Below are 25570 nucleotides of genomic sequence, written 5' to 3' on the forward strand. Positions count from 1 at the left end.
ATGTACACATGTGCATACACGTAAAGAGCACACAGCAAAGTGATGATGTCATGATAGACGGTCAGACCATCTCCGACACCACAGAGCACGCGCACAATGGGGAGAAGAAAGATTGAAATCCAGCCTATCACTGTACGTCGCGTTGTATTAGACATGCTGCTACTATTCTCGGCTGCCTCCCCATCTCCTGCCGTGCAATGTACACTCTACTAGCGCGCCTCGTCCCATTTTTACCTCCATCCCTCCCGTGCCATCTTTGACGGCCTCGATAACCTACATTATATTCATAGCACGAGCATAACCGTTCGGTCACCTTCTTGAAGGTGTAAAAGACATCCGTAGTTATACACGAAGGCTTGCCTGCCAACGTGCAGCGTGACTTCTGTAAGGGTACCGGACCGGTTTGACAAGATGAAGCAATTAATCAGCCCGTAGTTCACAATTTCGCTAAAGCAGAACGTACGTGAGTAATTAAAATGGCAGGCTGAAGCCGTAACCGCACTGGAAAAATATAGACTGGTGCTTTAGCGGTCATCAGCACTGCAGACGAACCGAGAAGACATGAGGTGTACCAGTTTATTGGTTCCATTCTTGCATGCGAAGAAACATATCTCCGTCAATGTACTTGTTGACAAGGAACTCGTTTGTCGTTTTGAAGTCGGGAATAAGCATTGCTCCTCGGACTATTGAATCAAGTGGGATTACAATGGCGGATTTTGGAGGTGCTGCCTTCACGCGAATAAACCCAAGGTCCTTGTCGACTTTCCTTGCCAGGCCCGGGAGACCTCTGGTATACGGGTGTACAAGCGCCAGAGAAAGTGGTTCTGACAAACCGGGAAGTACAACCTTGAAGATGATAACAAGACGTACAAAAACCTGTTCGTCATCGGATATCTGCACAAGTGCACAGTCATAACGGGGGTGACCGTGGAACAACGGATGACATCGTAGATAGTCAGTGCACTGGCGCCAATGCTCGAGGGATTCATAATTGACTTTGAGGAATCGGAATTCGTTGAGCTAGCAAATATATATGAGAGATTTGTTAGGAGACCAAGGAACACGAAGTGCGCACCATATTGCTACGAGTAATCGTCTGCCACCAGTCTCGCTGCTCTCTATACATCTCCATTCCAGAATAGTTCGGTAGTCTGAAGTTTACGAAGGTCTGTAGTGCGTGTGGCAGTTGTTTAAGTGCATCGTTATTGGGATTAGCTGCTTGTATCTCCTGGATAGTAGCTGCAGGCTTTGGTGACCCAATGTAGAATTTTTCTGGACAAGACCGGAACGCGCTATATTCATCACCTTCATCGTTATCTTCAGAGTGGTCTTGAGCCGAGACCACCGCCTCGTACTCATGTATACGACTGAAGAGGAGGTCTATAGCGAGCCTATGCTGATCGATTCGCAAAATCTAACGAAGGGAGAGAGGAAATCGTGTAAATGAAGACGATAACGCGTGCCAATTTGTATTACCTGATCAGCAATATTTTTTCCGTTCGTACGGCCGTACGCAGCCTTCAGAAGAGAATGCACTCCCTCGTTTGGACGGGTGCTGTAGTTACGGCTCGCGCCTTTGTTTCGAATATCTTCGAAGGCGTGCTTGAAGTAGTGAGCCTTGGGGAAGTTCCAGTCGAGCTTGAGATCGGGTATATCGGACTTTTGAGCAAGTTCAATATAATCCTAACAAACGTGACGGGTCGTTGTCTCAGAATGTAGAGGAGCGTTCAGTAATGCAGAATCTTACCTCCATGAGTTTATTGAACCTTCCGAGCTCAGCTTCGCCGGCTCTGAGCGTTTCTTCTGTGTGAACATCAAGGCCGATATAACAGTCAACCTCCAAATAGCTTCTGATCAATAGAAGCAAAGCATATCCTTCCGGCGATGTACTTGGCGTCAAGAGGCTCTGCGCAGCGAACAGGATTTGCTAAATACCATATATTAGCAGCAACGGCAGCACACTGAGATTAATCTGACCTTTGACATGTCATTGAATTTGTTACCATCTGAGAAAGACGTGTTTACCGCGTTACTAAAATGATTCAAGTTTCGCCATCGGGGCATCCGATCAAAGCTAGAGAAGTTTTTGGATTAATCGTCTTTTCGGAAAGTGTTACAGCGATGGACTTACTGTTCATCGAATTTACCCATCGTTCCTCCGGCCTTTGTACTGCTAACATGCTTGATTATAGTCTGAAGCTCAGGGAGAAAATGTCGCCCGAACAAGCCACCGTGGCAGAAGTGCAAGCGGTCGAATGACAGCGCTTCGTGTGGATTTGAGTGTTTTATATCATAGAAAACGTTCTATATAACGTGAGCATTTCGATTCTTCCAGATTTCACGCTCGAAACCTACCTTGCCTGGTCGCAAGCCATATCCCTTCAACTCCTGCTCACCGGCGCCCTTACTGACATTAGTATATGTGGCCATTGCATCGCGCCCTTGTTGAGGTGTGCGGCGCTCGTATGTCGTTTGAGAGTCGTGAAGGTTATCTTTTGGTATGAGACAGACGGGACATGGGCACTTGCCCTTGGGCCCACGGATGAGCGACATGATACATCTAAGTTTCAATGAAGCCAGTTAGTATTGATTACTCGGGATAAGAGAATGTACGTTACTGCTCTTCGTAATCGGCTGAAAGCATCAATATTACCGGGAATAGTACACAATTTATTCCATCGTGACAATGATGAAATAGGCCGGCTTCGGAGTACACTTCTATATCTGACAAAAAGTTCCTGAAAGCCTCGTGCCACACAACGCGTTTGAAGTCAGTATACGTCCGTTTGCCTTCTTTCTCGGGATCGTTTTTGAGCTACGTAGACGCACATAAAACCCTATAAAACCAGCCAAGGAATGGAGACACTTACGACAGGTAACCAACCAACAACGCGTGCACCCCCAACACCATTCCCGTTGCGGATGTCAGATGGAAGATTGCAGCACCTTGCTATCACAGGATAGCCCTGCACCGTTCCAGAAGACGATAACCTCGTCTTGTCGGCATAGAGAAGTATAGAGAACGGCGCAGGGACGGCGTCAGGTACATCCGGTAGATCAGTCTATATTATGTTGTCAGCGACTCGGACATACACTTGATGGAACCTTTGAATGCAATGACGATAACAAACTTGTATTTTCCACCACCGGTCCGCTGTCCAGGGCTCGTCATAGAGCCGTGTAAATGTCCCAGAGCAGTTGTCTCGTTTATATATCTTCTGTGCATCCCATTCGAAATATGGTGCGAGCGACTCATTGTCGAGAAGCTCTTTTGCCCATTTCCAGAGGTCTCGCTTGTGCACGTCTACTGGTATACTTGTCTTCTTGTAAGGTACATCGATAGTGTGTTTTTCGATCTGGTCAGTCAGTAAGATCAGGCGTACATCAGGGTAATGAATTTAGTTTAAGCTACAGGTCGTATTACAATGCTTACAGGAGTCAGTTCCTCGGCCGCTTTGTCACACACCGATCGCAGTTCGTCGTCGTTTTTGAAAGATACTTTTGCAGTCCCTGACTCCACTCTGCGCATGAGGCCCAACAAACGATCCACAGTGTCCTTCGAAAACTCCCCGTCAATGGCAATGGAGGCGAACTCGCAGTCGGCACGCGATTTGAAGGGTTGCCAGGGTTCCGATGTTTCATAGTTAGATGCTGGGAGCGGATGTGTCGTGTTGCGAAACTTGTCCCACGGCTCAATCTTCTCGGCGTGTTGGCTGCGGGAGTGGTACGTGGTTTTGAACTCCATGTTCGAAGACGTCGAGGTAGTAGAGGCACCAGTCGCCGTGTAAACAAAGCTTCGCATGCTGGCGTCCGACTCAGCGCCTGCCGGGACATTTCTGTCTCAAAATTCAACAATAAAATAGCTAGAAAAGTGCACGTACGAAGTCTGGCTGCATCTCCTCCGAGAGCATCTAGGGGCGCATGGCCCTCATCAATGCTCTCGCGAGCGGGGCTATGGGCGTCACTGTCGTGGTGTTGGTTGGGATCTGAATCACGAGTCAAGGTTAGTGTAAGAGGCTTAGTATAATACGATAGACGCACCGTCATCAAGGGTAGGGACATGGGTAGAAATCGAGGGTGCGGGCGCATAAGTCGAAATCGAGGGCGCGATATGCAAGCCGGCAGTATTCTGCGACGGACCAGCTTGGCGTGAGGGACCCACGGACGCGCGTTCAGTCTCGAGTGCAAGAAGACGGGCTTCAATTTCCTAGAAGTCAGCATGCACGTATAAAACGGGAAATGATCAGAGAAGAAGGCACTCACATGTATGCTCTAACGCTGCATGCCTACTCGATATCTCGTTTCGACGCTGACTCTCCTTCTTGCGCTTTTCACACGTTGTCTCGTGCATATGGAGCCCGTTGGGGTGAACTCTCCGAGGACAATGCTTACAGCGCACCTTGCCGTCTGCGCCAACAGCATTGCCTGTTTGAGAGCCCTCCGGCGGCCTGATGTTGTTCTTCTTGCTCGAAGTGCTTGAAGAGGCACGTGGCATAGCGGGTGGAGAGGTGTGAGTACGTTTGGTATATACAGGGTTCACCGCTGCGGGAAACGAGAGGCGAATGTTGAGAACGTTGAAGGTGCGGGGAAAGGGCTATCGGTCGATCGATCGAGGGGGCTGTCAAAATCAAGCCGGGATGCCGTCCCGACGCCGGGATTCGCCTGGAGTCGCGTGGCGATGCACTCAGTCATAGTCCCCATGCGTCAAGACCGGCCCTCGTGTGTCCAGACGTCATCGCCACGCAGGCTCCGCGACGACCGGCGTCTAGACATTGGGTGCCCGCCCCTCGCACGTTTTGACGGCGTTACCACGGAATGTTGATGACATCTTGACAACGTCGGCATCGGCTATCCGCGTTTTGCGTCAGAACGCCCCTTTTGGGTTTTCCGACATTTGAAGCATCAATGTCGTAGTGGCCCGTGACGCGCACCCGTGACCGCCCCAAGGTCTCGCATGAACATCTGAACACATACACACACAGTTCCGAGGCTCGATCGTGACACCCATGTCCTCCCATGTCTCCAGATGTCTCCCAAGGTCTGGCAGGCCGACGCACATATCCACGCTCTTGATGTCTGATATAAATGGGCGGGACATCGCCTCCGCCTCCGCGCTCCAGTGTGCCTAACGCACCCTCCATTTCGCCTGCGGCTCGACTTATGCTACGCCTCGCACTCGCGCTCTCCGGCCTTGCAGCTGCAGTCCTCTGCCAAGGATCGCCGCTGGGATCATCTTCGGCATCAGGGGGATCAGCAGGGAACATTGTCGACGTCGGATACGCGAGCTATATCGGGAACCAGTCCTTCCCAAACACCGTTGCTTACCTCGGCATTCCGTACGCGGAGCCGCCAGTGGGCGACCTGCGCTTCCGCGCGCCTGTCGCACTCAACACGAGCAGGATCGCGGAGCAGGCGGGTGGGCAGCCGGTCAACGCGACGTACTATCCGGACTTTTGTGTTCAGGGAACTACGGGACGTGAGTAACCTTTCGACGATTCTGAGTTGCAGAGTCTCATGTTTGCCTCTGGATGGTAGAGGGCGATCACGGAGGTGCAGGTAGTGAGGATTGCTTGAAGGTCAACATCTACGCACCCACAGGTGCGAAAGAGGGAGACAACCGTAAGCACCACCACCGCCCTTCCTGACAATATTGCTCACATAACAAGCCAGTCCCCGTCCTATTCTACATCCACGGCGGTGGTTACATCTACGGCAACCCTGCCAACTGGCCATTCGACCCCTGGATCCACCAGTCGCCCGACGTCGTCATCGTCTCCATCTACTACCGCCTCTCGTCCTTCGGATTCTTTGCCGCGCCCGCTTTCGTGTCCGACCCGTCACTCGGCGACTTCAATGCGGGCTTCCTCGACCAGGTACAGGGTCTCCGCTGGGCATCGCAGTATATCAGCAAGTTCGGCGGCGACCCGAACCGCATCACGATTAACGGGCAGAGTGCAGGCGCGAGCTCTGTCGAGCTGCACATGACCGCGAATGTGGGACGGGAGCTGGTTGTTGGGGCGATTGCGCAGAGCGTGTACAGGACACCCTTGCCGTTGCCAGACCAGATGGGGGTGAGTGTTTCATGCCTACTCTAGTCTATCTGTCGCAAGCTCTGACTAATGTGTTGCTTATCAGCCGCTGTTTGACTTTTACTCGTCATACGCGGGCTGCGGGGAAGGCACTGCAGCGACGAAGATAGCATGCCTGCGCAATGCCAGCATTAGCGCTCTTGCTATGGCTCAGGATGCCGCTGTCATGGGTTCCTTGTAAGTCACTGACTCGTCATATCCTCCATTCAATTCGGAACACGTCCGCTCACGGGTCTCTTCTTGGAATGTAGCAATGCCAGCCTATACAATTTTTTCCGCCCCGTCCTTGACGGAAAGGTCTTCAGTGGCGACCCCACCGCGCAGTTTCAGTCCGGCAACTTTGCACATGTCCCGTTGATCGTTGGGTGTGTTTGAGTTTTTGTATGCATGATAAGCAAGCATCCTGATCCGTAAATCAGGTCGACATCGAACGAAACTTTGGCAGGCGGAACAAACATTTCGGTCGCTCTCAAGAATTACTTCCCCGAACTCACACCTGAAGACCTCGCCGGATTCGTCTCTTTGTACCCCCTAAGTGACTACGACTCGCCGAGCCAACAGGAACAGGTCGCAACTGGCGAGCCATCTGTTATCTGTGGCGTGAGCATCTTCCCCTTACAAAGTGTCCTCATATTTTATCGGCGACCTGACAACAGCGCGAAGCGATGGGAGGACCTGCATCACTCTACTCAAACGCGTGGACATACAGGTACAACCAGCCCAACCCGACGAGCGGCTCGAACGCAACCGCACACGCCGCTGAGAACTGGATGATGTTCCAAGGCATCAATACCGGGTACGCCACCCCTTGTCCCTTTCCGCTATCTATATGTCCCGTTCCGTCGGATTGCTGAGGACCGATCCGCGATCGCCTTACACAGGTATAACGGCACAGGCACCTTCACCCCTCAAACACCCGTCGAGCTCACGTTCGCGTCCGAACTCATCGCGTACTGGCTCTCCTTCGTGCGCGCTGGCAACCCGAACACCTACAAGCTCGCTATGTCCCCCGAGTGGACCGCGTACGCGCCTGCGAAGGGCGACTCTGATGCGCTGCGTATTGTGCTGCAGCAAGATCCGCAGAACGTCACGACGGAGTCGGGGAGCTACATTGAAGAGCAGCCTACGGCAGAGGGTATGCGGTGCAACTTTGCCATCAGTAAGGTTCAGCACACGCAGGACTGAGTCGAATCTGGGCCCATGCCCGATATAACCGTTGCGGTTTTCTTTCGCTGGCTTTACAGTTTACAACCTTGAATGTGACTGTTTTTAGTTTTGTCAGGGCTGCAGTGTTGCTTTTGTAACATGGGTGCAAGATAATCAAGTTTCATGAACGGTCAAGCGTATCATGACAACATGCTCGGTGGCGTTTTTGACTGATGCACATGTCCTCTTGCATCGGTATTCAAGAGGTCAGCAGACAAAGACTGGGCAATGTCGGCGAGTAGCTGCCTTCTTCTATCTGATCCACTCCGTGCTGTGAGCCCTTCACCTTGTGGACATCTGCTTGTTCTACTCGATGCTGTGAACCGGGGCCTTGTGGACGATGTCAGCGCTCAGCTCAGCCCGGCTCTGGTCGTAAGCCCGTTAGGGGTCAACGGATTAGGCCTTTAGGGCTAAATATACCAGACGTCTTTGAGCTGTGCCGTGTGCGAGGAACTTGCAGGCACGTTTTATGATTGGTTGCTGTATTCAACGCGTGTTCGATTGGACGGAGAAGAACGGCCGCCGGAGATGAATTGCTTTCTCGAACCTCCATCCGGCGCCGTCTCGGCCGAGTCGGGGTCTAAATTAATCTCGCACCCACACTCGGGAGACGGTTCTGAATCCCCAACGTGTTCTTGATCATCTTCCATCATGTTTCTCCTCGGACCCTTCGACGCACGCTATGTCCACCTGCCGTTGTTTTGCTTCGCATCTCTGAATGCTCGTGCGTTCGACACTGTAAACCCGCCACGGATGCCTTACTTACAAAAACGACTCATTGGCGCCAGGAACCCCACCATCAGCGCGCAGAAGAGAACATTCCAGTGGATGCCTAAGGAACAAGGAGTCAGAGGCACTGATGAAACTTCTATACATATCCCACCGATAAGCGCTGAGCCCTGTATCAGCATGGAGCCGTAAAATCCGCACTGACCTCGTTTGTGTCCCGACTTCGCTCTTCTTGTGTCAAAGGGGATCGTGCGCCATTTCATTCCGCCCCGAATCGCGCAAAGTAGATATCTCAACTTCTCGTAATGGTCTGTAAAGGTTCGAAAATGAATGGCGCCCTTTTCCGAGAGACTGATCGTTGGCATACTACCCAGACAGATCTGTCCCTCGCAGCACGGAGGGATCATGATCACCGCGTTTTTGTAGACCTCCGGGAGCGCCCCTCCCTGACGGTTCCAGATGGCCTTTTCTGTCCATACGCCATACATTCCGGTATGGCATCTAGGCGTCATCATCTCACCATAACAAACTCTTCAGTATAAAAAACCAACATCGTGTTGCATCCGCCAGCCAGTCCATCTCCCTTCTCCTACTCCTCCGAGTCCACCTCGGAGTCAAAATATGCTGCGTTTTGCACTCGCTCTTTCGGCACTCGCAGCCTCTGTCATGGGCCAGACATCTTCCAACAGCGTCACGCTCCCTTACGCGACCTACGTCGGGAACCAGTCCTACTCAAACGTCGTCGCGTACCTCGGTATTCCATACGCTGAACCACCCCTCGGGAACCTGCGCTTCCGCGCACCTGTCACGCTCAACACGAGCAGGATCACTGCTTCGGCTGATGGAAATTCAATCCAGGCCACCACGTACCCAGAGTTCTGTGTACAGGGAACCACGCATCGTGAGTATACATATATGCGCTTCTTTTTGACGTGTGAGACCAACATTGGCTTTTCTTCAGACGGAGATTATGGAGGTGCGGGTACCGAGGACTGCTTGAAAGTAAACGTCTACACGCCAGCAGGCGCCACAGAGGGCGATGACTGTAAGCATACCCCAAGTATCCTAGGCTGCGGGCATCGCTAACCGCAGTGTCATCTGGTATTCTTGGGTAGATCCCGTTTTGGTCTACACCCATGGCGGTGGTTTTGTTTACGGCAACCCGCGCAACTGGCCGTTTGACCCATGGGTGCATCAATCCCCCAATGTCGTCATTGTATCGATCTACTACCGCCTCGACGCGTTCGGCTTCCTGGCATCCACAGCTATGGCCACTGACTCATCTCTTGGTGACCTTAACGCAGGCTTCCTCGACCAAACACAGGCCTTGCGCTGGGTTCAAGACTACATTAGCTACTTTGGCGGCAACCCCAACCATGTCACAATCAATGGCCAGAGTGCCGGCGCAACCAACATCGAACTGCACATGATCTCGACTGTTGGACGCGACCTCTTCCAAGGCGCTATCATACAAAGTACATACAGGGCACCGTTGCAGACCCCAGCGGAGTCGCAGGTACGCTTTATTTTTGCTGCTCTATTTTTGATATGTCCTCATGTTGACGGTGCCTGTTCGGTTCTTATTCAATTCTATTTATGGCTTTGTGCTCTAGCCTCTGTTTGAGTGGCTCACGTCGTACATCGGCTGCACAGGCTCGGATGCTGCGATTATGGCTTGCATGCGTAATGCGAGCGTGGCTACTATTGCATACGCACAGGATTACGCTTACATTGGTCCTGGATTGTGAGTATCCAGATTCCCTGTTTCTTCGGGGTAGAGATCATGTTCACTCACGCCGTTGGCATGCAGCAACGCGAGCCTCTACAACGAATTCCACCCCGTCCTTGACGGCACGATCTTCACTGGCTACCCTACCGCTCTCTTCCAATCGGGTGACTTTGCACAGGTCCCCCTGCTAATTGGGTGAGTTGAGAAGAGATCTACATCATGCATCTCTTCCGCAGTGTGACAAAGAGACAATGGTGTACTGATGTCTATCTCAGTTCGACATCCAATGAAACGTTGTCTTCTGGGGGCAACATTCCTCTCTCGCTCGAGTCGTTCTTTCCCAGCATCACCCAAGCCGAGATCACCAACATCACCGCACTCTACCCACTCAGCGAATTTGCAAACGCCTCTCAGCGGTACCAGGTCCTGACGGGCGAACCGGACGTCATCTGCGGTGTAAGTGCTTCTCGGGTACGCTCAGTCCGCAATGGACTAAACTGGATGCGCGCCTGTTTCTAGCGCCAAGCATTGGGAGTTCCCTCCTCACAATACTCCAACGTGTGGTCGTACAGATACAACACGCCTAACCCGACGACCAACTCGCCCTACGTTGCCCATTCCGCCGAGAACTGGATGATGTTCCAGGGCATCAACACTGGGTACGTCTCTCCCCTAACGTTTGCATCTTGCCCGCTCTCAGCTCTGAGCTAACAATCTCTACCCCATTCTTAGACCCAACGGCTCAGGCACCTTTACCACCCAGACACCCGTCGAGCTCTCTTTCGCCGCCGAGCTCATTGGCTACTGGCTCTCTTTCGTGCGCGTATGGAACCCGAACACCTACAAGCTCAGCACGTCACCCGAGTGGGACCAGTACCGACCCGGAAATAGCGAGGCAGTCCGCCTGGTGCTGCAGCAGGACCCGGCCGGCCTGACGACGCAATCGGGCAGCTACATGGAGACGCAGCCGGTGAACGAGACGGAGCGGTGCGACTACATCATCAGCATCGTGCAGGACTTGCAGAACTGAGGTGGGTCGGTGCGTGCTGCAAGCACCTTTTGGATTATGGACTGGACTATGGACTCGGACTCGTGCTTGAACGTGCTTGGAAATGCTCTCCCCGTTCTTTTTCTTATCGACAGTCAAACGGGACTACATTTGGTAGAGTTGACAAACATTCCTACGCATTGTATTTTCTTGGGACAATGGGTTTATAGGTTGGACAGTTGCTCCCTACTTAGTCTTAACCTTCGGACACCACTTTATACCTTGCCTCTCTTTATTGCTATCTTGGGTTATTCCCGTTAGTGATACGTTACCACCTCTTCGAATTCGTACGGAAGTCTTTGGACTATATTCCATAATCATGTAGCTCTGCAATGCCGAAGCAGAATCGCCGATGTTGCCCCTCACTGTGGTGGTTTGATATAAATTGCGGCGCAAGATGATCCCAATATGTAATGCTCGGGTCTCTAAGGTGTTTAACGCCTTGGTGTATTACGACGCAAATGCTCACTTCCATTCATCAAAATCTCACAAACTGATTTGTGAGCGCTCCGCACCAACGTAACCATTGGCAAAAACGTTCTTCGCGATGTTCAGATGGCCGATGAATACGGCCAGCATGTGCTCCACCGCCTGAGCTCACCAAACGTGTTTTACTCCAATTTCAGCCTTCCGTAAGAGACGCGGAGCCGATAAGCGTCCTTGAGAGACAGATTCAACGTTCCAGCGCCGTTTGGTAACCTTTCATCTAATGTGGTAAGGCGCCCGCTTATCGCTCATGCAGGGAGAGCGGCACAACTCGCAACGGCGCATCATCGACCATGCTCGAATAGGGCGACCGAGTCCGTCAAGGTACTGTGGCGTTCGTGTAAGATAGGGGGGCTACATTCATTTTTAAAATAGGGAAATGCTACTTATTCACGTAAGTTACGCAACCAGCTCGGCCAACTTATACCCTCTCCCGCCGTGACAATGCAACGTGTTCATATCTAATACGAGATGCACACCCCAGATTTACATCAAGGTGATTATACTTCGCCCTGCGATGTTTCTTCCGCTAACACGTTTCTGTTGAACCGCAATGATGTCATTTGAGGCGAGTCCGAAGTGAGCTCATCCATGGTATTTTTTGTCCAAGCAGTGCCCATAGCGACTCTGAGTAGAATCATTTGCTGGGAGACTACCTGTTCGGAGGATACAGGTCAGCTTTTTGTCCAGTAGCAACGAGAAATAAATAAGACGTACGCAAACGCCACACCACATTTGAGCCATAAAAGTTACCTCCGCGGCATTTCCATTGAAATTGTTCACCGTCAAAGAGAAGTAAATTATACCAAACAATGTCCATGGGACAGCGCCTTCGACAAAGATCGAGACTATCCCAGCGTATTTCTTTAGAGTACCCCGTTGATCTGGCATGACAGTGCGAATCTGCCAGTACATGGAAATCAAGCGGTTAATCGTATCTACAACCAGATGGTCGGCTTTTGTTTGCAGCTGTTTGGATGCCTGCCTCCTGTGTGTTTGCCTGTTCCCGCGTGCGTATGAGTTGAATGCTTTTGTAGACGATTGAATGCTTCGGTGGCCGCGAGGGCATTCCGTCGTCGGGAACCAGTGAACCGGTGGTCCCGTGGCCCCGGAAGGTGGTCTCGTGATCCCTGAGTCGCTGACATCGGATGCATCGTTGGCGCAGATGCGCTTTTTATTGAATGCAATCATTCGGGACCCAATGGGGAGTCGCGGTTGAGACCCCTCCTTTGTTGGAGTGTCAAGATTCAGCGCTCTCGCTGTGTCAGCACGGAAATTATTCAGTCGGAGGATTTTAAAAGCTGGAGAGGTTCTGCCGCAAAATAGCAGCCTTTCCCTCCGGCTACTAGCCATCATGTCTAACGCATTCGTTGTTGGAATGTTCAGCTTGATCAACGGCGTTCGTCGCTCACAGCAGGCGGGCAACTCGCAGACCTTCTACTGCTTTTACGACACTGTGTTCCGCTCCGAGATCACGACGTCATCCCCCGCACAGCTCCGTGTGTATAGCCCAGTCGGAGGACAGGTTGCTCGAGATGACACACTCGCGTTCGTCGTCGCTACGGCGTATTTCAATCGCAATGGCCCTATCCTCTTGGACGCCCAGCCCAACAGTTTTTCCCTTTTCCAGGAGATCCGTCACAGGACTCGTACTGTAGTTTTTCGACCTTAGGTTCGCGGTGGCGTGGGAAGTCGGAGTTTTAACGCACCTTCCATAACCGTCTGTCCCCCCCTATAGGTTCGGCGGGCCAAACCGAGGGTGGACAGTTAGTTCGTGCTCGCTCAGCAGGCCTCGATACCGATAACGAAAATGATCATAATGTAAAATATAGGTGCTGTATACGCTTTGACTAAGGTCCTGGTGGCGCTCTCAATAAGGTTCCCGACATTGATACAAACCAAACCAACCTCAAGCTGGTCATTGGCACAGGTGTTCAAGATGTTGTGCTCACCCCTCCGACCCCGCTATGTATCAAACACTTTGCACTCATTGGTTCCTTGCCAGCTTATACAGTACTCAACATGGTCGAGTTCCCACAGTCTCGCTAATTGAGTTCTGAGGGCTCTGGGCTCCACATGGCCCCTGCCATGGACAATGAGCCTGATGTGATCTCCAATTCTCTGCAAGTACCTGGATAGAAGGAATCCTTTGAGAACTTAATTAGCTGTGGTGTTTAACATACAGCAATGGTAGCATAGGCTATCAGAATACTTTGAATATGATTTCTTTAATATTTTCTGGTAATTTAATCATAATTATGCCTATTTTACGGTATGTCCCCCCTGTTAAGTTCGTGGCTCCAATTATGGGGTGGACTGTCCCCCCATGTTAGGTTCGGTTCATGGGGAGGGGGGGACAGGGGACCGAACCTAAGGTCGAAAAGTACAGTACTATGATAACGTCCCCGAGTTCGACATGCCATTATTGTTTGCGGTCGGGCGCGTCAGTCCGGCATCAGCGGTGGATGGCCCTGCCCCACCCACATGGCGTTTTGATCTCGCTGTCTCAGAGTATGTGCAGAACACGGTACAACACAGCACGTTGGAGTAAGTACTGTCACCCATTAAAACGCTCGTGCTGAAGCATTTTCAGGATCATGTTTGATAGCTCCGTTAATCGGTGGGCGAACGCGCCTATGCCGGCTTCTAACACGAGTGTCGGTGTTTTGGCCGTCAGCTATGGCCTAAACACACTGAGCAGCATTCTTCGTTTCGAGATGCTGTTGCTTTCTCTCAACGTGTCACAGACAGTGTCTATAGGCAGTTCTACCTCCAATCGCGCACTGACCACGAGCACAGGTAGTCGTAAAGATCGCTTTTCAGCGCGAGCATCAGAAAAGCGCAAGGCATTTAGCGGGTGAGTATTTGGATTTGCAACAGAGAATGCACTTCCTAATTGTTGGTTATATTTGTTAATATTAGATCGGGTAACGAGGACGAGACCGTGGTCGACAATAACCACCATGAATCACGGTGTGTATATCATTGGCGAAATGCTTGCGTCTATCCTAATTTGTTGGCAGCGCATCCATTTCCACCGCTCCATCTCACGTAACTGCAAGCTCTTCGGGCTCTGGGGAGGGCATGTCGCGTGAATCGAAGTTGCCGCCTGAGGCTTATCACCCCGAGACTCCTGCATTATGTGAAAGTGTTTTGGCAGTCGGCTCAAACTCGACCAAAGAGGAGATACTTTCTCAGCTTGACGCCAGTCAAATGGAGGCCATGGTTGCGATAATGCAGGGTGGGAAGGTTGCAGATGACTTGGGTGATCGTCAGTCGCCGGGCCCCGGTGGGAGAGCCAAGAGACAGAAGAAGAGTAAGAAGTAGCAAGTTGTTGTGTGTCGTATTTAAGCGAGGAAGTGAAACATACATGTATGATAAAGCCATTTGATGAATAATGTAGCACTCTTCGAAAACCCTTTCGAGCTTAAAGCTTAAACTCTGTCGCCACAGAGTCAGTCAAATACCTGCCTTGCATTTGATAGAGCATACACGGACAGAGTAAGGGTATTATAAGTCCGCATGGGGTCGGTGTTCCCGGTTCATTTTGCTATGTATAACGCAAGTCGTTGCGTGTGTCAAAGATATATGTGTATGTTAAATTGTGCACCGGCCACGATGCAGCTGGTGTTTTGAGTATAACGTGTGTGCATAACACTTTGCATCCTGCTGTCAACTCGGAATTCGAACATTCAGTCACAGGAAGCCATATATTTGTTCTGCCGGTTGTGGCGGAGAGCAGATATTCCGCGCTAAGACTTCCTTAAGGCCTTTCGACATGAGTTTCGCTTAACTGGCTTACATAAATTCTGCTTATATCGCGCCGTATCTGCTCGTCGGAAACATCATTTCTAGACGTTCTACCTTCTATACGCTATCAATGCCCCTATTCGTAAAACATCTACTTGGATGCCGGAGCGCCCCGCGCGATGGCGTGTCTTGTAGCAAATCATGGAGGTGACCCAGCCATTGAAAGCCGCCGTTGTAATAATCCATATGATACCGCAAATTCTGCCGATTCCCGATATACTTGCCATAGGTTCGTTTGCGAGAGATTTTTCAATGATGGTTACCATTGAGGCAACTGCAACAAAACAGGCACAGATACTCAGTAACTATGCTTGAGACATGACATCCGGAAAACTCACAGTTGACGACGAGAAAGAGCAGTGCCGGCACGGTTATGAACTTAATTTTGCTGTACCATATTATGTAACAGCGCCAAAGCTGAAAGCGTCATTGTGCATGTCAGCATTGTGCGTCTATACACCGACACGATGTCAGTGCGACAAAGGTGGCGTACCATAAGCCCGTCGCACATCACATTAGCTAGCAGAGTGGAGATTGTACCTGTTAACTCTGCCCAGTGCGGGTAGTTGTTCATGAAGCAGATGGAAAAGGCCGACCCCCTCGCGCCACCACAGCGGGTGTCAAGAAGACCCCCAAGGTAATGATTGCTCAAGAGAGCGAGTGTCATCATCAAAAGCAAACAGCCTCCAAATACAGCGCAGAGGGAAATGGAGCGGCGTCCTGGTCGAGATTTTCTCGACAAGAGATGGAGCGACATAATGTACATGCATATGTCAATTCCTGTGGAGAATGTTTTTGTTGAATTGATTAACAAGCATGACCAGCACACAAATAGCTGACCTACCATATAAAACTGCCATTAATATGTTGGCGACGTATGTGACAATTTCTGTATCAAAATTTATGGAGTCCGTGCTCATGATGGGTAGTGGAGGAGGAGGAGAGGTAATGGCTTACTAGACATGCTCGGATGACTTTTAAGTAGATGTTTATGCGACCGAATGCACAGGTTCCTTACGTATTCAGAGAAGCAATTGTGAAACATACATGTGCTCTTCTCCAAAGCTCCACCTTGAAGGTCCACAGCGGGGTCAATAAACACGAAAAAAGCCTAACTTCTGTCATAAGCTGCAGAATGTAAAAAAAAAACAAAGAGGTTTTTGACGTTGATCCGCCCTCTAAGTCAACTTTTCGGACGCGAGCTGTGGCGTGATAGGCACTGACTTGAAGCCCGGAACGGGCCATCATATTCAAAAGTTTTGATTAGGCACAAAGAGCCTTTGTCCGTCTGCTTGAATCTTTCAGATCGCGCCAGGTATGCCATGGATTACGCTACAATAGACCAGCCTGACGGCGTGAACGTTCATCGATGCATCCGACGTTCACGATGTATCATGTGGATGCTAAGTACCACATCCGCTTGTGTTCGGTCATCCCCGTCCAAAGTTCCTTCTGACAGTGTTCCCAGGAAAGGCCGTATTATCAATGTCATCTGCCGTCGGTAACTGAGAGCTGCTACTTCAAGATCATAGCCTTACTAAATGCATACATACAGTGCGCCAATGCTCGCAGTGCCGCAAAAATAACTATGATGTTAAGCACCGTGCTCCTTCTTTCGCATCGGGTTCCATAAACGTGTGTTTGTTTTCCCCAGAGCTCGCACATAACGTTGCTCAGGGAGTGGTCGGCAACATTACACCACGTAGACCATAGTGACATACAGCAGTGGGTATCAATGGCTCCACGTCGGTACTTTCCGTCCCCCGCGTCCCACCCAAAGTCTACTTTGTTTCTCTCCGTTCTGTCTTTTCTTGTTTCACTCCATTGTCACTGGCCCAGTACAAGGGCTCACCGCCTCGAGATCCACTTAGAGCACCCCTTATATCGGCTTGTGACGGAATTGTATGTCTCGATCATGCTGAGGCCTCTGAACCAACTAAAAGCGAATGTCATCCCAGGAATGGAAGTCAACTTTACGCCGCATTCTTGAGCATGTCTAGAACGTTAACATCACAACAAGTGCCGATTAATTTGACCGTAGGACTATACAAAATGTCCCGCTCCATATCGATAAGCGTCGCCCTCATCGTGCTACTACTAAACTCCGATGCCGCCTTCTAATACTGCACTAACAAGGAAGATAGACTCGAAACCCGCACAAGAACAACGGCCTTGCTAGTCAGAGTCACGGCGGTGGTGTGGGATTGTAGCGTTCATACAAGGTATGGGGTTGAGATGTAAGTCGATTTCTACGGTCATGGTTTGGTGTGTAAATGTCAGAGAGGCCCTACACTATACCCATACAGTAAGCCAGCTATATTACATCCTGTACCGATCCCTCTGCTTCCGACTGCCTGTTAAACCTTAATCCAGAATGAAGTGAAATAAGTTCACCCATGGTGTTTCTTGTCCACGCAGTGCCCATGGCGACCCTGAGGATAATCATTTGTTGGGAAACCGCCTTCCAAGTTACATGTTAGCAACTTTGCGGATACTAACAAACTAGAAAATAGAAGACATACGCAGACGCCGCACCAAAGTTGAGACACGACGGTTATTGCCGGTGCATTTAGACTATTATCAGACATCTGCAGGGCGAAGTTTAATATAGCCATAAGTGTAAAAGGGATTGTTCCTTCGATGGTGATTGATACCACCCCTGTATACGTCTTCAGGATGTTTTGAGGTTCTTGTATAGTGGTTCGAATCGACCAGTACATGCGACCCAATCGGTAGCAGATCATGGACGTGACCCAAACATTCAAAGCCGCGGTTGATGCGTTCCATATCATGTTACCCACTCTGCCACCTCCCGATAAATTTCCCATGGGTTCGGCAGTGAGCGACTTTTCAACGACGGTTAGGAATGAAGCAACTGAAAAGACCACAGGTCGGATTATCTCAATAGTCATGAGGTGAAATGGGCGGGGGACTTACAAACAACGACCAAAATTAAAAGGGCGGGAGGGAAAATGTACTGAATCCTACGTTCCCAAATCACATAACAACGCCAAAGCTTGAAGCCCCAGCGAAAAATATCAGTGCGTTTCTGTATTTACACACCACACCAACTCTCGGGTGTGAGCATGTTAGCGGAAGCGTACCATGAGGGCGTCAGCCATTACATTAGGAACGAGAGTTGCTATAACCCCCGTAATGTCTACCCAGTATGGGTAATTGTTCAAGAAACAGACAGCGAAACTTGACTCACCGGTCTCGTTCCCACAGTGGGCAGCAACGAGACCACTGAAGTAAAGGTTGCTTAAGAGATCTAGTATCATCATCAGGAGCAAAATGCCCCCGAATACAGCGTAGAAGATAATGTAATGGCGCTCGTGTCGAGGTCGTGTCGAAAAAACATAGAGGGATGCCATATACATGGATGCATTGACCCCTACGATTTGTGTTCATGCTTAACTTTTCAGACAGAATGTATCATAACTCACCGATCAGAAATGCCATCAAGGTGTTTGTGACATGTGTAACGATCTCTATATCAAAGTATGTCCGGTCTAAGCTCATTCTTATCAGAGGAGAGTGGTTATGGGGCTATATGATGACCCAGGTAGTTTCGCGCCTTTATGAGGGTTTTCCCGGGACCTTTGTCGTCCAGAAAAGTCATAAAAACATACGTGTGTGTCCCTAATTTAGTCTCGTAAAAGTGCAGACGCAAACCCGTTCAGCACGGGAAAAAATAGAGTATCTTCCATATAAGTCATTTTACGAAGGCACAAAACACAAACTGTCTCTGCCTTATGTCAAAATTCTATGAACCGCTCTTTTTCTAGCTCCCAGAACAACTGAGCGCCCACTTACGTCCCTCAAGCTGTACTCGTAAGCTCCACAGGTTAACATAACAAAACTAAACAGCTCAACGTTTGTCGTCATTTCCGGGGAAGAATGAAAGAGTGCCCCGCTTTGTGTTATTCCGCATTCGTCCATCAACCTCATGTCAACGTTCCACAGAAAGGCTGTACTTATCGTCCACAAAGTCAAGTCTTCCAGAACGTGTACGCGACGCGATCAAATCCGCCTTTCCATGGATATACAAAAAATACGCAGTCATGGAGATGATACAGGTGCATTCCGACTTTCAGCTTTCGACTGATTGTCAGCTGGAAGCACTCGGGCCTCTTCCCGCTGAATCTGGTTTGGAAATCAGGGTAGATAAGGGTACAAGGATGCGGCCACTTCCCCACACCGGCTTTTTCCGTTTTTGTCTCCGACCATCTCCATTGCTAACGTTCATCATCGTGTTGTGGCGTTCCTTATAAGGTGGAGAAGCTACGTCGGAAAAAAGACAAAGGGCTGCTTGCTCACGTACTTGTCCGGTTATTTGAAAAATTCCTGGTGTAGCCTTGTGATTGGGTTTTTATATACAACAGCGTAGGGACACACCCAACGCCCTAAATCAACATTCTGTGATGAAATCCATAGGTGTGGCATTTTCGTACGATAGTTGCACCACCTCACCTCACCTAAATCCCGTTAATATGCGGCACCTACGCGACAAGCTCTCTCCTCGCGCGCATGCCCTCGCGCAGGCGGTCAAACATAGGCCTGGTCTACTCTCACTGAAAACACCTGTCCGTCATGGACTAGCCGTACTTTAGCCCGATATTTTCAAGACGCCCGCTTATCGCTCACGCGGGAAGGGAGGCACAAATGCGCAGCCGCACATCACGATCAAACGAGACATTCAAGCTCGTCAATTGCCGGAAGTACTTCGTCTTGTGAAGATCTCCCCGCTTCCATACCCCCGCTGAATACTACTGTTGACTGAATTGCAGTCGCTTCAACTGCCACGGTATTTCTGTTCCAAAAACTGCCCATCGCGATCCTGAGAAGAATCAATTGCTGGGTTACCACCTATCCAAGGGTTCAATGTTTTATTAATTCAGAATATCCAAAGAAACTTACGCAAACGCCACACCAAATATCAGCTAAGATAGTAACCACTATTGTGCTGAGATCACCGTGAAGGAACTCAAACGCAGATAGCGTAACAGCGAGCACTGTGTAGGGGACAGTCCCTTCAACAATGATCGAGACGGCCCCCGAGTATTTTCTCAGAACATGACGCCGCTCTGGTGTAATAGCTCGAACAAGCCAACACATGCGAACCAGCCGGTAGCAAATCATGGACGTGACAGAAACGTTGAAGGCGACTGTTGAGGCGCTCCAAATCTTCAGGGAAACTACGCCAATTATCGGCATGCTTGACACGGTGCTTTCTGGGAGCGTTTTTTCAACGACAATGAGGATCGAAGAGACTGCGCGGGTATAAACCTTGGGTCAATTCAATCGTGCCGACACTTAACAAACAAAGAGCTTAACCAGTAAACACGAAATATAGTAAGGCAGGCCCAATTGTTGAGCAGCGGCTCCGATCGCATACCACATAGCAACGCCAAAGCTGAAAATCAATTATGAGCGTTAGTGATTGCTGGTAGCATCCGCGCACGAACACCATAATAATGCGACGGTGGCTTACCATGAGGCCGTCGCACATCAGTACAGTAATTGCGGTGGCTACGACCCCTACACAATTTGCCCAGTTTTTTATGTAGTTAGAAGTGAAGCAACTCGAAAAGCTCGAGGCTTCTGCATCGTCGTCACAGTGGATAGCGAGAAGACCGCCATAGTAAAGGTTGGTCACAAGCTGCAGCGTCATCATCAGGAGTGATATTCCTCCATATGCGGCATAGAAGAAGGTTGTTCGTGGTGAACATCGGGATTTGGCCTTGAGAAGATAAACCGATAAGATGTACATGCATACGTCGATTCCTCCAAGGCGCATCAAGCTAGGTGTCAAGACAGACGTGAGAGTATGCATGTGCTAGAACTTACCAAGTAATAGTAACATCAGAGCATTGGTAGCATATGTAACAATCTCCAAGTTGAGATCCAACTGAGCGGAGTTCATTTATAGTAGAAAATGTCGGGGAGATGGTGAATGATTGGATCTGTGCCGTATACTTATACGCTTCTTCCCTAGCCATAACGTACATTAGCATGAAACTTCGGAACATAACAACGATAAAATTTCACAAAAGTACGAGGTTAGAATTTTCCGGATAACGTTTTAGGCACTAACGGGAGACCTACAGCAATATAGGCTGTGCAACACGTCGACTAGACGTCCAATTGCCTCCTTGGACGCCTTGCAGCGTAACCGAGACAAGGAACCTTAACGCCCCGCGAACGTTAAATAGGCTGCGCGAATGTACGTTCCCTGCTGTTAGCATGTGGGTCGAGTAAAGAGTGTAGATCCAAAGGAGTTTAGCCTCGTAGAACTTGCAGCACGGCGGGCTTCGCCGAGAGGCCATCCGCTGCGTTGGCAATTTCCGTGCTCGGCTCCGTTTTTAAGAACGTTCAGATTGATACCATAACGTTCATACGAAATGGAGAGAACAGCGCATGGTCGAATTCTGGATGAAACTTTGTTCAAAAGGTCATGAGCGCGATAGATGTCCGACCAGCACATGATAGAAAATGCAAGAGGTGTGTTGTTTCTGCTTACATGCACCGGCGTAGTATCAATACACACAACGACCCGAACCCACCCCTCGTAGATACAGACCACAGACGTGGCGTTTTTGTACATCACCTCGCTCCGCCTAAAACCCATTAACATGCGCCTCCTTCGCTACGAGCTCCCTCCTCGCGCGCACGCCCTCGCGCAGACGGTCGAGCGCGGGCCTGGTCTGCTCCCACGAGAGACACGCGTCCGTGACGGACTGGCCGTACTTGAGCCCGGCGGGGCCCATCGCGGGGATGTCCTGCCGGCCCTCGACGAGGTTGGACTCGAGCATGACGCCCATGATGTACGGCGCGGTGTCCGACGAGCCGAGTTGGGCGACCTGGTGGGCGTTCGATGTTGCCGTTGAACGTGGGTGCACAAGCGTTGATCAGTTGTAGCCCGAAAAGGTCGGGAAAGATCAAGAAAAGATGAATAATGTGGGGAGGAAGGATTCTAGAGACTTACGATGTCTTCGACGACCTCGACTTGTTTGATGTATTGCTTTTGGCTGTTACCGTGGCTGCAATCAATCTGTTGTGCGCCGCAATCATGCAAATCGGCTAAGGAGAGGAGGTACAATGGAAAGATTCTGATGGACGCACCATGACCTTTGCGGGGAGAGCAAACTTGATGCTCTGCGCAGCCGTGTCGCGCACGTGTTCGGCAGCGTAGTTGGGGCCCTTGTTCCCGCCTCGGAGGATAACGTGCACGTCGGGGTTACCCTAAACACATCCCGTCCGCCCCATGAGCAACGCTGTCTGGCACAAGAAGAGGAGCGAAGCAACCCCACCGTAGTCTCAACAATACTGCTCAGCCCCTCCTTGCCCGTCGACAAAAACACATGCCCGCTGCGCGCCGCACGGCACGCGTCGATCGCGATGCCGACCGAGCCGTCCGTCGAGTTCTTGAACCCGGTCGGCATCGACAGCGCGGACGTGAGCTCGCGGTGCACCTGCGACTCCGTCGTGCGCGCGCCGATCGCGCCCCACGAGACGAGATCGGCGGTGTACTGCGGCGTGATCGTGTCGAGGAACTCGCACCCGGCGGGCAGGCCCATCTTGGCGATGTCGAGCAGCAGGGTGCGCGCGATGCGCAGGCCGCGGTTGATCTGGTAGGAGCCGTTCATGTCGCTTTTGGGGGAGATGAGGTGTGAGTGTGAGTGCGAGTGGCGGTGTTGCGTGGGGATTTAGGGGATGCGCGGACGTACGGGTCGTTGATGAGGCCTTTCCAGCCGAGCGTCGTGCGCGGCTTCTCAAAGTAGACGCGCATGACGATGTGCAAATCGCTCGAGGCCTCGTCAGCGTACGCCTTGAGCAGCTTTGCGTACTCAATGGCGGCATCGACGTTGTTCACAGAGCAAGGGCTGCCAGGGATTGTCAGATGTTACTGAGCGCATTGACAGAGGGGTACATACTCACCCGACTACGACCACTAGTCGGTCATCGTCTCCCCTGACGATGTTTTCAGTCGCCCTACGACCTTGGAGGACGGTGTTGGCAGCGAGAAGCGTCCTTCATCAGCCAGTGAGTGTTCTGGATGACCAATGAGCTCTGTGTACATACAGGGGCAGATCTTCCTGGAGAATCTGGGGAGGGATCAAAGGACGCGTCGACTTGACGCGGGCGTTCTCGAGCCTCTGGAGAGCTTCCTTGAAGGGCAGGGCCATGCTGAGATCCTTGTAGTCCACTAAAAAGAAGATGCGAGTAGGCAAGAGATGAGACCCTAATGTCGTACCACAGTGTTCCTAGGGACGCACTTTTGTATCAGGACGCGACTGGAGATATGCGAGCTTCTCAGATCAGCGAACCGCTGTTATCGGAGGGCGTGTACGGCAGGTGCTATTTGTGAAAATCCAAAAAGCAGATGCCCTTAGGCTAGATGAGAGCTGGTCCAAAGATGGAGGAGGAGGAGGAGCAGAATAGGGCCCTTGAAACTTGAGGAGCTGTTTCGAGTCATCAGAAATCGCGCATGAGGCCAAGTCCTAAAATCTTGTTTCTGCCACGCCACCCAGCGACATGGCCGACTTGCCGCTTTCGGAATCCGGCTCGGCTCGCTCATTTCGCGTCCTTTGCTTTCTTGCTTTCGGCACGACACCGCGCTCCTCCACCTCACCTTGCTTTCTCTACACGCACTTTCCACTAGACTTACACCATGGACTTTTCAACGATGAACTCTGCCGAGCAGGCACAGATGGGCAAGATCATTGAGAAGAAGCAGGTGCGTCCAGAACCTAACCACGTCGCGACTAAAGTGCACGAGGACTGACCCAATTTTCACTTTCCAGATGCAAGACTTCATGCGGCTATACTCCAACCTCGTGGAACGCTGCTTCACCTCCTGCTGCAATGACTTCACGAGCAAGGCGTTGGGTTCGAAAGAGGTTCTTACTCGTCCTTCCGCGCCATCCGTCTTAGCTAACACCGTGTTCTCTGTAGGAGCAATGCGTACTCAACTGCGCTGACAAGTTCCTCAAGCATTCGGAGCGGGTAGGAGCACGGTTCGCAGAGTTAAACGCAGGTGCGTAGACCTATCTGAAATTTTATACTCGGACCCTGACGACGTGCCGTGTCTCGCCTCCCTTCTTCGCAGAGGCTATGGGGCCAAGCAAGTAAATGCATGCCACGCGGTTATATATCTCCTCTTAATGCCTGCTCCATCTCCTTTCACTCGTCACTCATGCCTTAATCACCGTCACTACATCCAAATGCATGCATTTACTTCATACTCGCGCGATGGTATTCGCTTGTGCGCTTGGCAGCTGCTCATGGGACACGACCATATAGAAGATGACGCCTTGACTCGAAAGAGTATCGTTTCCAAGCATACACGTTTTCACCCCGGTCTCTTCGCCTGCGCCAGCCAACTGGTCATGGTTGATTTGCCTGTCACGAGGGATGGTTAACCTCGCAGGTCCTCGAAGCTCTTTCCACGCCACGAAATGGATCGCCATTGTCAAATCTCTACGACGAGGTGACGCCTTGAGCTACTCGTGATTGTAAACGTGCACTCTTGATCCACAAGAACCTCTCAGGAGTAAGCAGCAGCCGTGCCGGTGGAGAGGCTAGAATTTACTAAGCCTAGAAACGTCTGATGGACTCCTGCTATCACCCCCTGGCACGAGTATGTTGAAGCCCCTCATGGCCTACTAGAATGTTCTGCGAAGGCCACTACTCTGTGTGCTTTGAATGCCGCCTAATGGCGGGTGGGGACTTCGTGAGAATGGCGGAGACAAACGTACACGCCGAAGACGTGTCTCCCGTGACGCATGACATCCCCAAAATACCCACATGGCATGGCAATGACATAAGTACTAGAGTGGTCAGGGGCTTCTCAAGTTCTCGTCCAGACCCCCATCGTAACAACCACAACCACAACGCTCTCACTCTCCAACGCATCTCCCACTTTCCGTCTTTGTATCAAACCTATTCACGACTAGCCTGCCAAGTTTGTGAAGATATGGCACCCCATCCGCTCGTCGGCAAGGCTGCACCCTCGTTCGCCATCCCTGACTCGGATGGGAATACGTATGAGTTCAAGCCTGGTCAGGGGAAGCCCATCGCGCTGTTCTTCTACCCCGAGTCTGGTAAGCACGCCGCTGTTGGCCCATATCACCTCTTTGCATGGCCACAGGCTTGTTTTGACCCCCGCGTACTTAGGCTCATATGGATGCACGCGCGAGGCATGTCAGTTTAGGGACGCGTTGGCCGGTAAGATACCCCTCCATCTCCGAGTCTGCAGTCGAGAAGAGTGCTGATTTCTGCATCGTCGTTTCTTTCCTGCAGAGAAAGAAATATACAAGCGATCAAACGTCCAGGTCGTCGGCGTCAGCCCGGATAGCGTCAAGAAGCAAAAGGAGTTCGTCGAGAAGCAGAAGCTCACCGTACGTCTGGTCGCCTTCTCTGATCCCTCCGATTGGGTTTAGGAGTGTCCCCCGTTTACGCTTACCGCAT

At 50.9% G+C, this 25570-nt stretch overlaps 10 protein-coding genes across 10 annotated transcripts; 6 read left to right on the top strand and 4 right to left on the bottom strand.

Annotated features, from left to right (window-relative positions):
- Positions 1-576: 576 nt before the first annotated feature.
- On the bottom strand, positions 577-3745 carry CONPUDRAFT_56493 (uncharacterized protein; the record flags this gene model as incomplete). Its single annotated transcript, XM_007770085.1, has 11 exons — positions 577-1020; positions 1076-1414; positions 1477-1683; positions 1748-1927; positions 1978-2074; positions 2132-2304; positions 2356-2560; positions 2619-2815; positions 2871-3062; positions 3132-3356; positions 3434-3745. 11 exons carry the CDS (start codon positions 3743-3745, stop codon positions 577-579), a joined length of 2571 nt encoding a protein of 856 aa, XP_007768275.1.
- Positions 3746-5160: 1415 nt separating this feature from the next.
- CONPUDRAFT_55780 (alpha beta-hydrolase) lies at positions 5161-7274 on the top strand (the record flags this gene model as incomplete). Its single annotated transcript, XM_007770032.1, has 8 exons — positions 5161-5476; positions 5536-5619; positions 5671-6071; positions 6136-6266; positions 6341-6454; positions 6509-6605; positions 6746-6885; positions 6971-7274. The coding sequence occupies 8 exons, from the start codon at positions 5161-5163 to the stop codon at positions 7272-7274; spliced, it is 1587 nt and encodes a 528-aa protein (XP_007768222.1).
- Positions 7275-8082: 808 nt separating this feature from the next.
- CONPUDRAFT_144170 (EstA protein) lies at positions 8083-11200 on the top strand. The gene is made up of 9 exons (XM_007770538.1): positions 8083-8342; positions 8403-8925; positions 8986-9069; positions 9140-9540; positions 9638-9768; positions 9835-9948; positions 10029-10209; positions 10273-10412; positions 10486-11200. The coding sequence occupies exons 2-9, from the start codon at positions 8646-8648 to the stop codon at positions 10781-10783; spliced, it is 1629 nt and encodes a 542-aa protein (XP_007768728.1). The 5' UTR covers positions 8083-8342; positions 8403-8645; the 3' UTR covers positions 10784-11200.
- A 1441-nt stretch (positions 11201-12641) lies between these two features.
- Positions 12642-12959, top strand: CONPUDRAFT_153919 (uncharacterized protein; the record flags this gene model as incomplete). Its single annotated transcript, XM_007770539.1, has 1 exon — positions 12642-12959. One exon carries the CDS (start codon positions 12642-12644, stop codon positions 12957-12959), a length of 318 nt encoding a protein of 105 aa, XP_007768729.1.
- A 925-nt stretch (positions 12960-13884) lies between these two features.
- CONPUDRAFT_73115 (uncharacterized protein) lies at positions 13885-14614 on the top strand (the record flags this gene model as incomplete). Its single annotated transcript, XM_007770125.1, has 3 exons — positions 13885-14144; positions 14210-14260; positions 14311-14614. The coding sequence occupies 3 exons, from the start codon at positions 13885-13887 to the stop codon at positions 14612-14614; spliced, it is 615 nt and encodes a 204-aa protein (XP_007768315.1).
- Positions 14615-17566: 2952 nt separating this feature from the next.
- CONPUDRAFT_73116 (uncharacterized protein) lies at positions 17567-18619 on the bottom strand (the record flags this gene model as incomplete). The annotated part of the gene is made up of 6 exons (XM_007770126.1): positions 17567-17599; positions 17620-17972; positions 18035-18113; positions 18202-18257; positions 18309-18491; positions 18544-18619. 6 exons carry the CDS (start codon positions 18617-18619, stop codon positions 17567-17569), a joined length of 780 nt encoding a protein of 259 aa, XP_007768316.1.
- A 1164-nt stretch (positions 18620-19783) lies between these two features.
- CONPUDRAFT_144171 (uncharacterized protein) lies at positions 19784-21691 on the bottom strand (the record flags this gene model as incomplete). The annotated part of the gene is made up of 7 exons (XM_007770540.1): positions 21621-21691; positions 21206-21538; positions 20948-21091; positions 20592-20901; positions 20496-20513; positions 20018-20386; positions 19784-19966 (listed from the first exon to the last, which is right to left on the bottom strand). The coding sequence occupies exons 2-7, from the start codon at positions 21424-21426 to the stop codon at positions 19784-19786; spliced, it is 1245 nt and encodes a 414-aa protein (XP_007768730.1). The 5' UTR covers positions 21427-21538; positions 21621-21691.
- Positions 21692-21717: 26 nt separating this feature from the next.
- CONPUDRAFT_55618 (3-deoxy-7-phosphoheptulonate synthase) lies at positions 21718-23286 on the bottom strand (the record flags this gene model as incomplete). Its single annotated transcript, XM_007770019.1, has 7 exons — positions 21718-21960; positions 22086-22151; positions 22223-22342; positions 22411-22750; positions 22828-22983; positions 23039-23131; positions 23183-23286. The coding sequence occupies 7 exons, from the start codon at positions 23284-23286 to the stop codon at positions 21718-21720; spliced, it is 1122 nt and encodes a 373-aa protein (XP_007768209.1).
- Positions 23287-23728: 442 nt separating this feature from the next.
- On the top strand, positions 23729-24315 carry CONPUDRAFT_165534 (uncharacterized protein). Its single transcript, XM_007770541.1, has 4 exons — positions 23729-23837; positions 23905-24000; positions 24056-24137; positions 24210-24315. The coding sequence occupies exons 1-4, from the start codon at positions 23772-23774 to the stop codon at positions 24230-24232; spliced, it is 267 nt and encodes an 88-aa protein (XP_007768731.1). The 5' UTR covers positions 23729-23771; the 3' UTR covers positions 24233-24315.
- Positions 24316-25076: 761 nt separating this feature from the next.
- CONPUDRAFT_153923 (thioredoxin-like protein) lies at positions 25077-25542 on the top strand (the record flags this gene model as incomplete). The annotated part of the gene is made up of 3 exons (XM_007770542.1): positions 25077-25203; positions 25277-25327; positions 25403-25542. The coding sequence occupies 3 exons, from the start codon at positions 25077-25079 to the stop codon at positions 25540-25542; spliced, it is 318 nt and encodes a 105-aa protein (XP_007768732.1).
- Positions 25543-25570: the final 28 nt, after the last annotated feature.

This window comes from Coniophora puteana, assembly GCF_000271625.1.
Source record: "Coniophora puteana RWD-64-598 SS2 unplaced genomic scaffold CONPUscaffold_6, whole genome shotgun sequence".
Taxonomy (NCBI): Eukaryota; Fungi; Basidiomycota; class Agaricomycetes; order Boletales; family Coniophoraceae; genus Coniophora; species Coniophora puteana.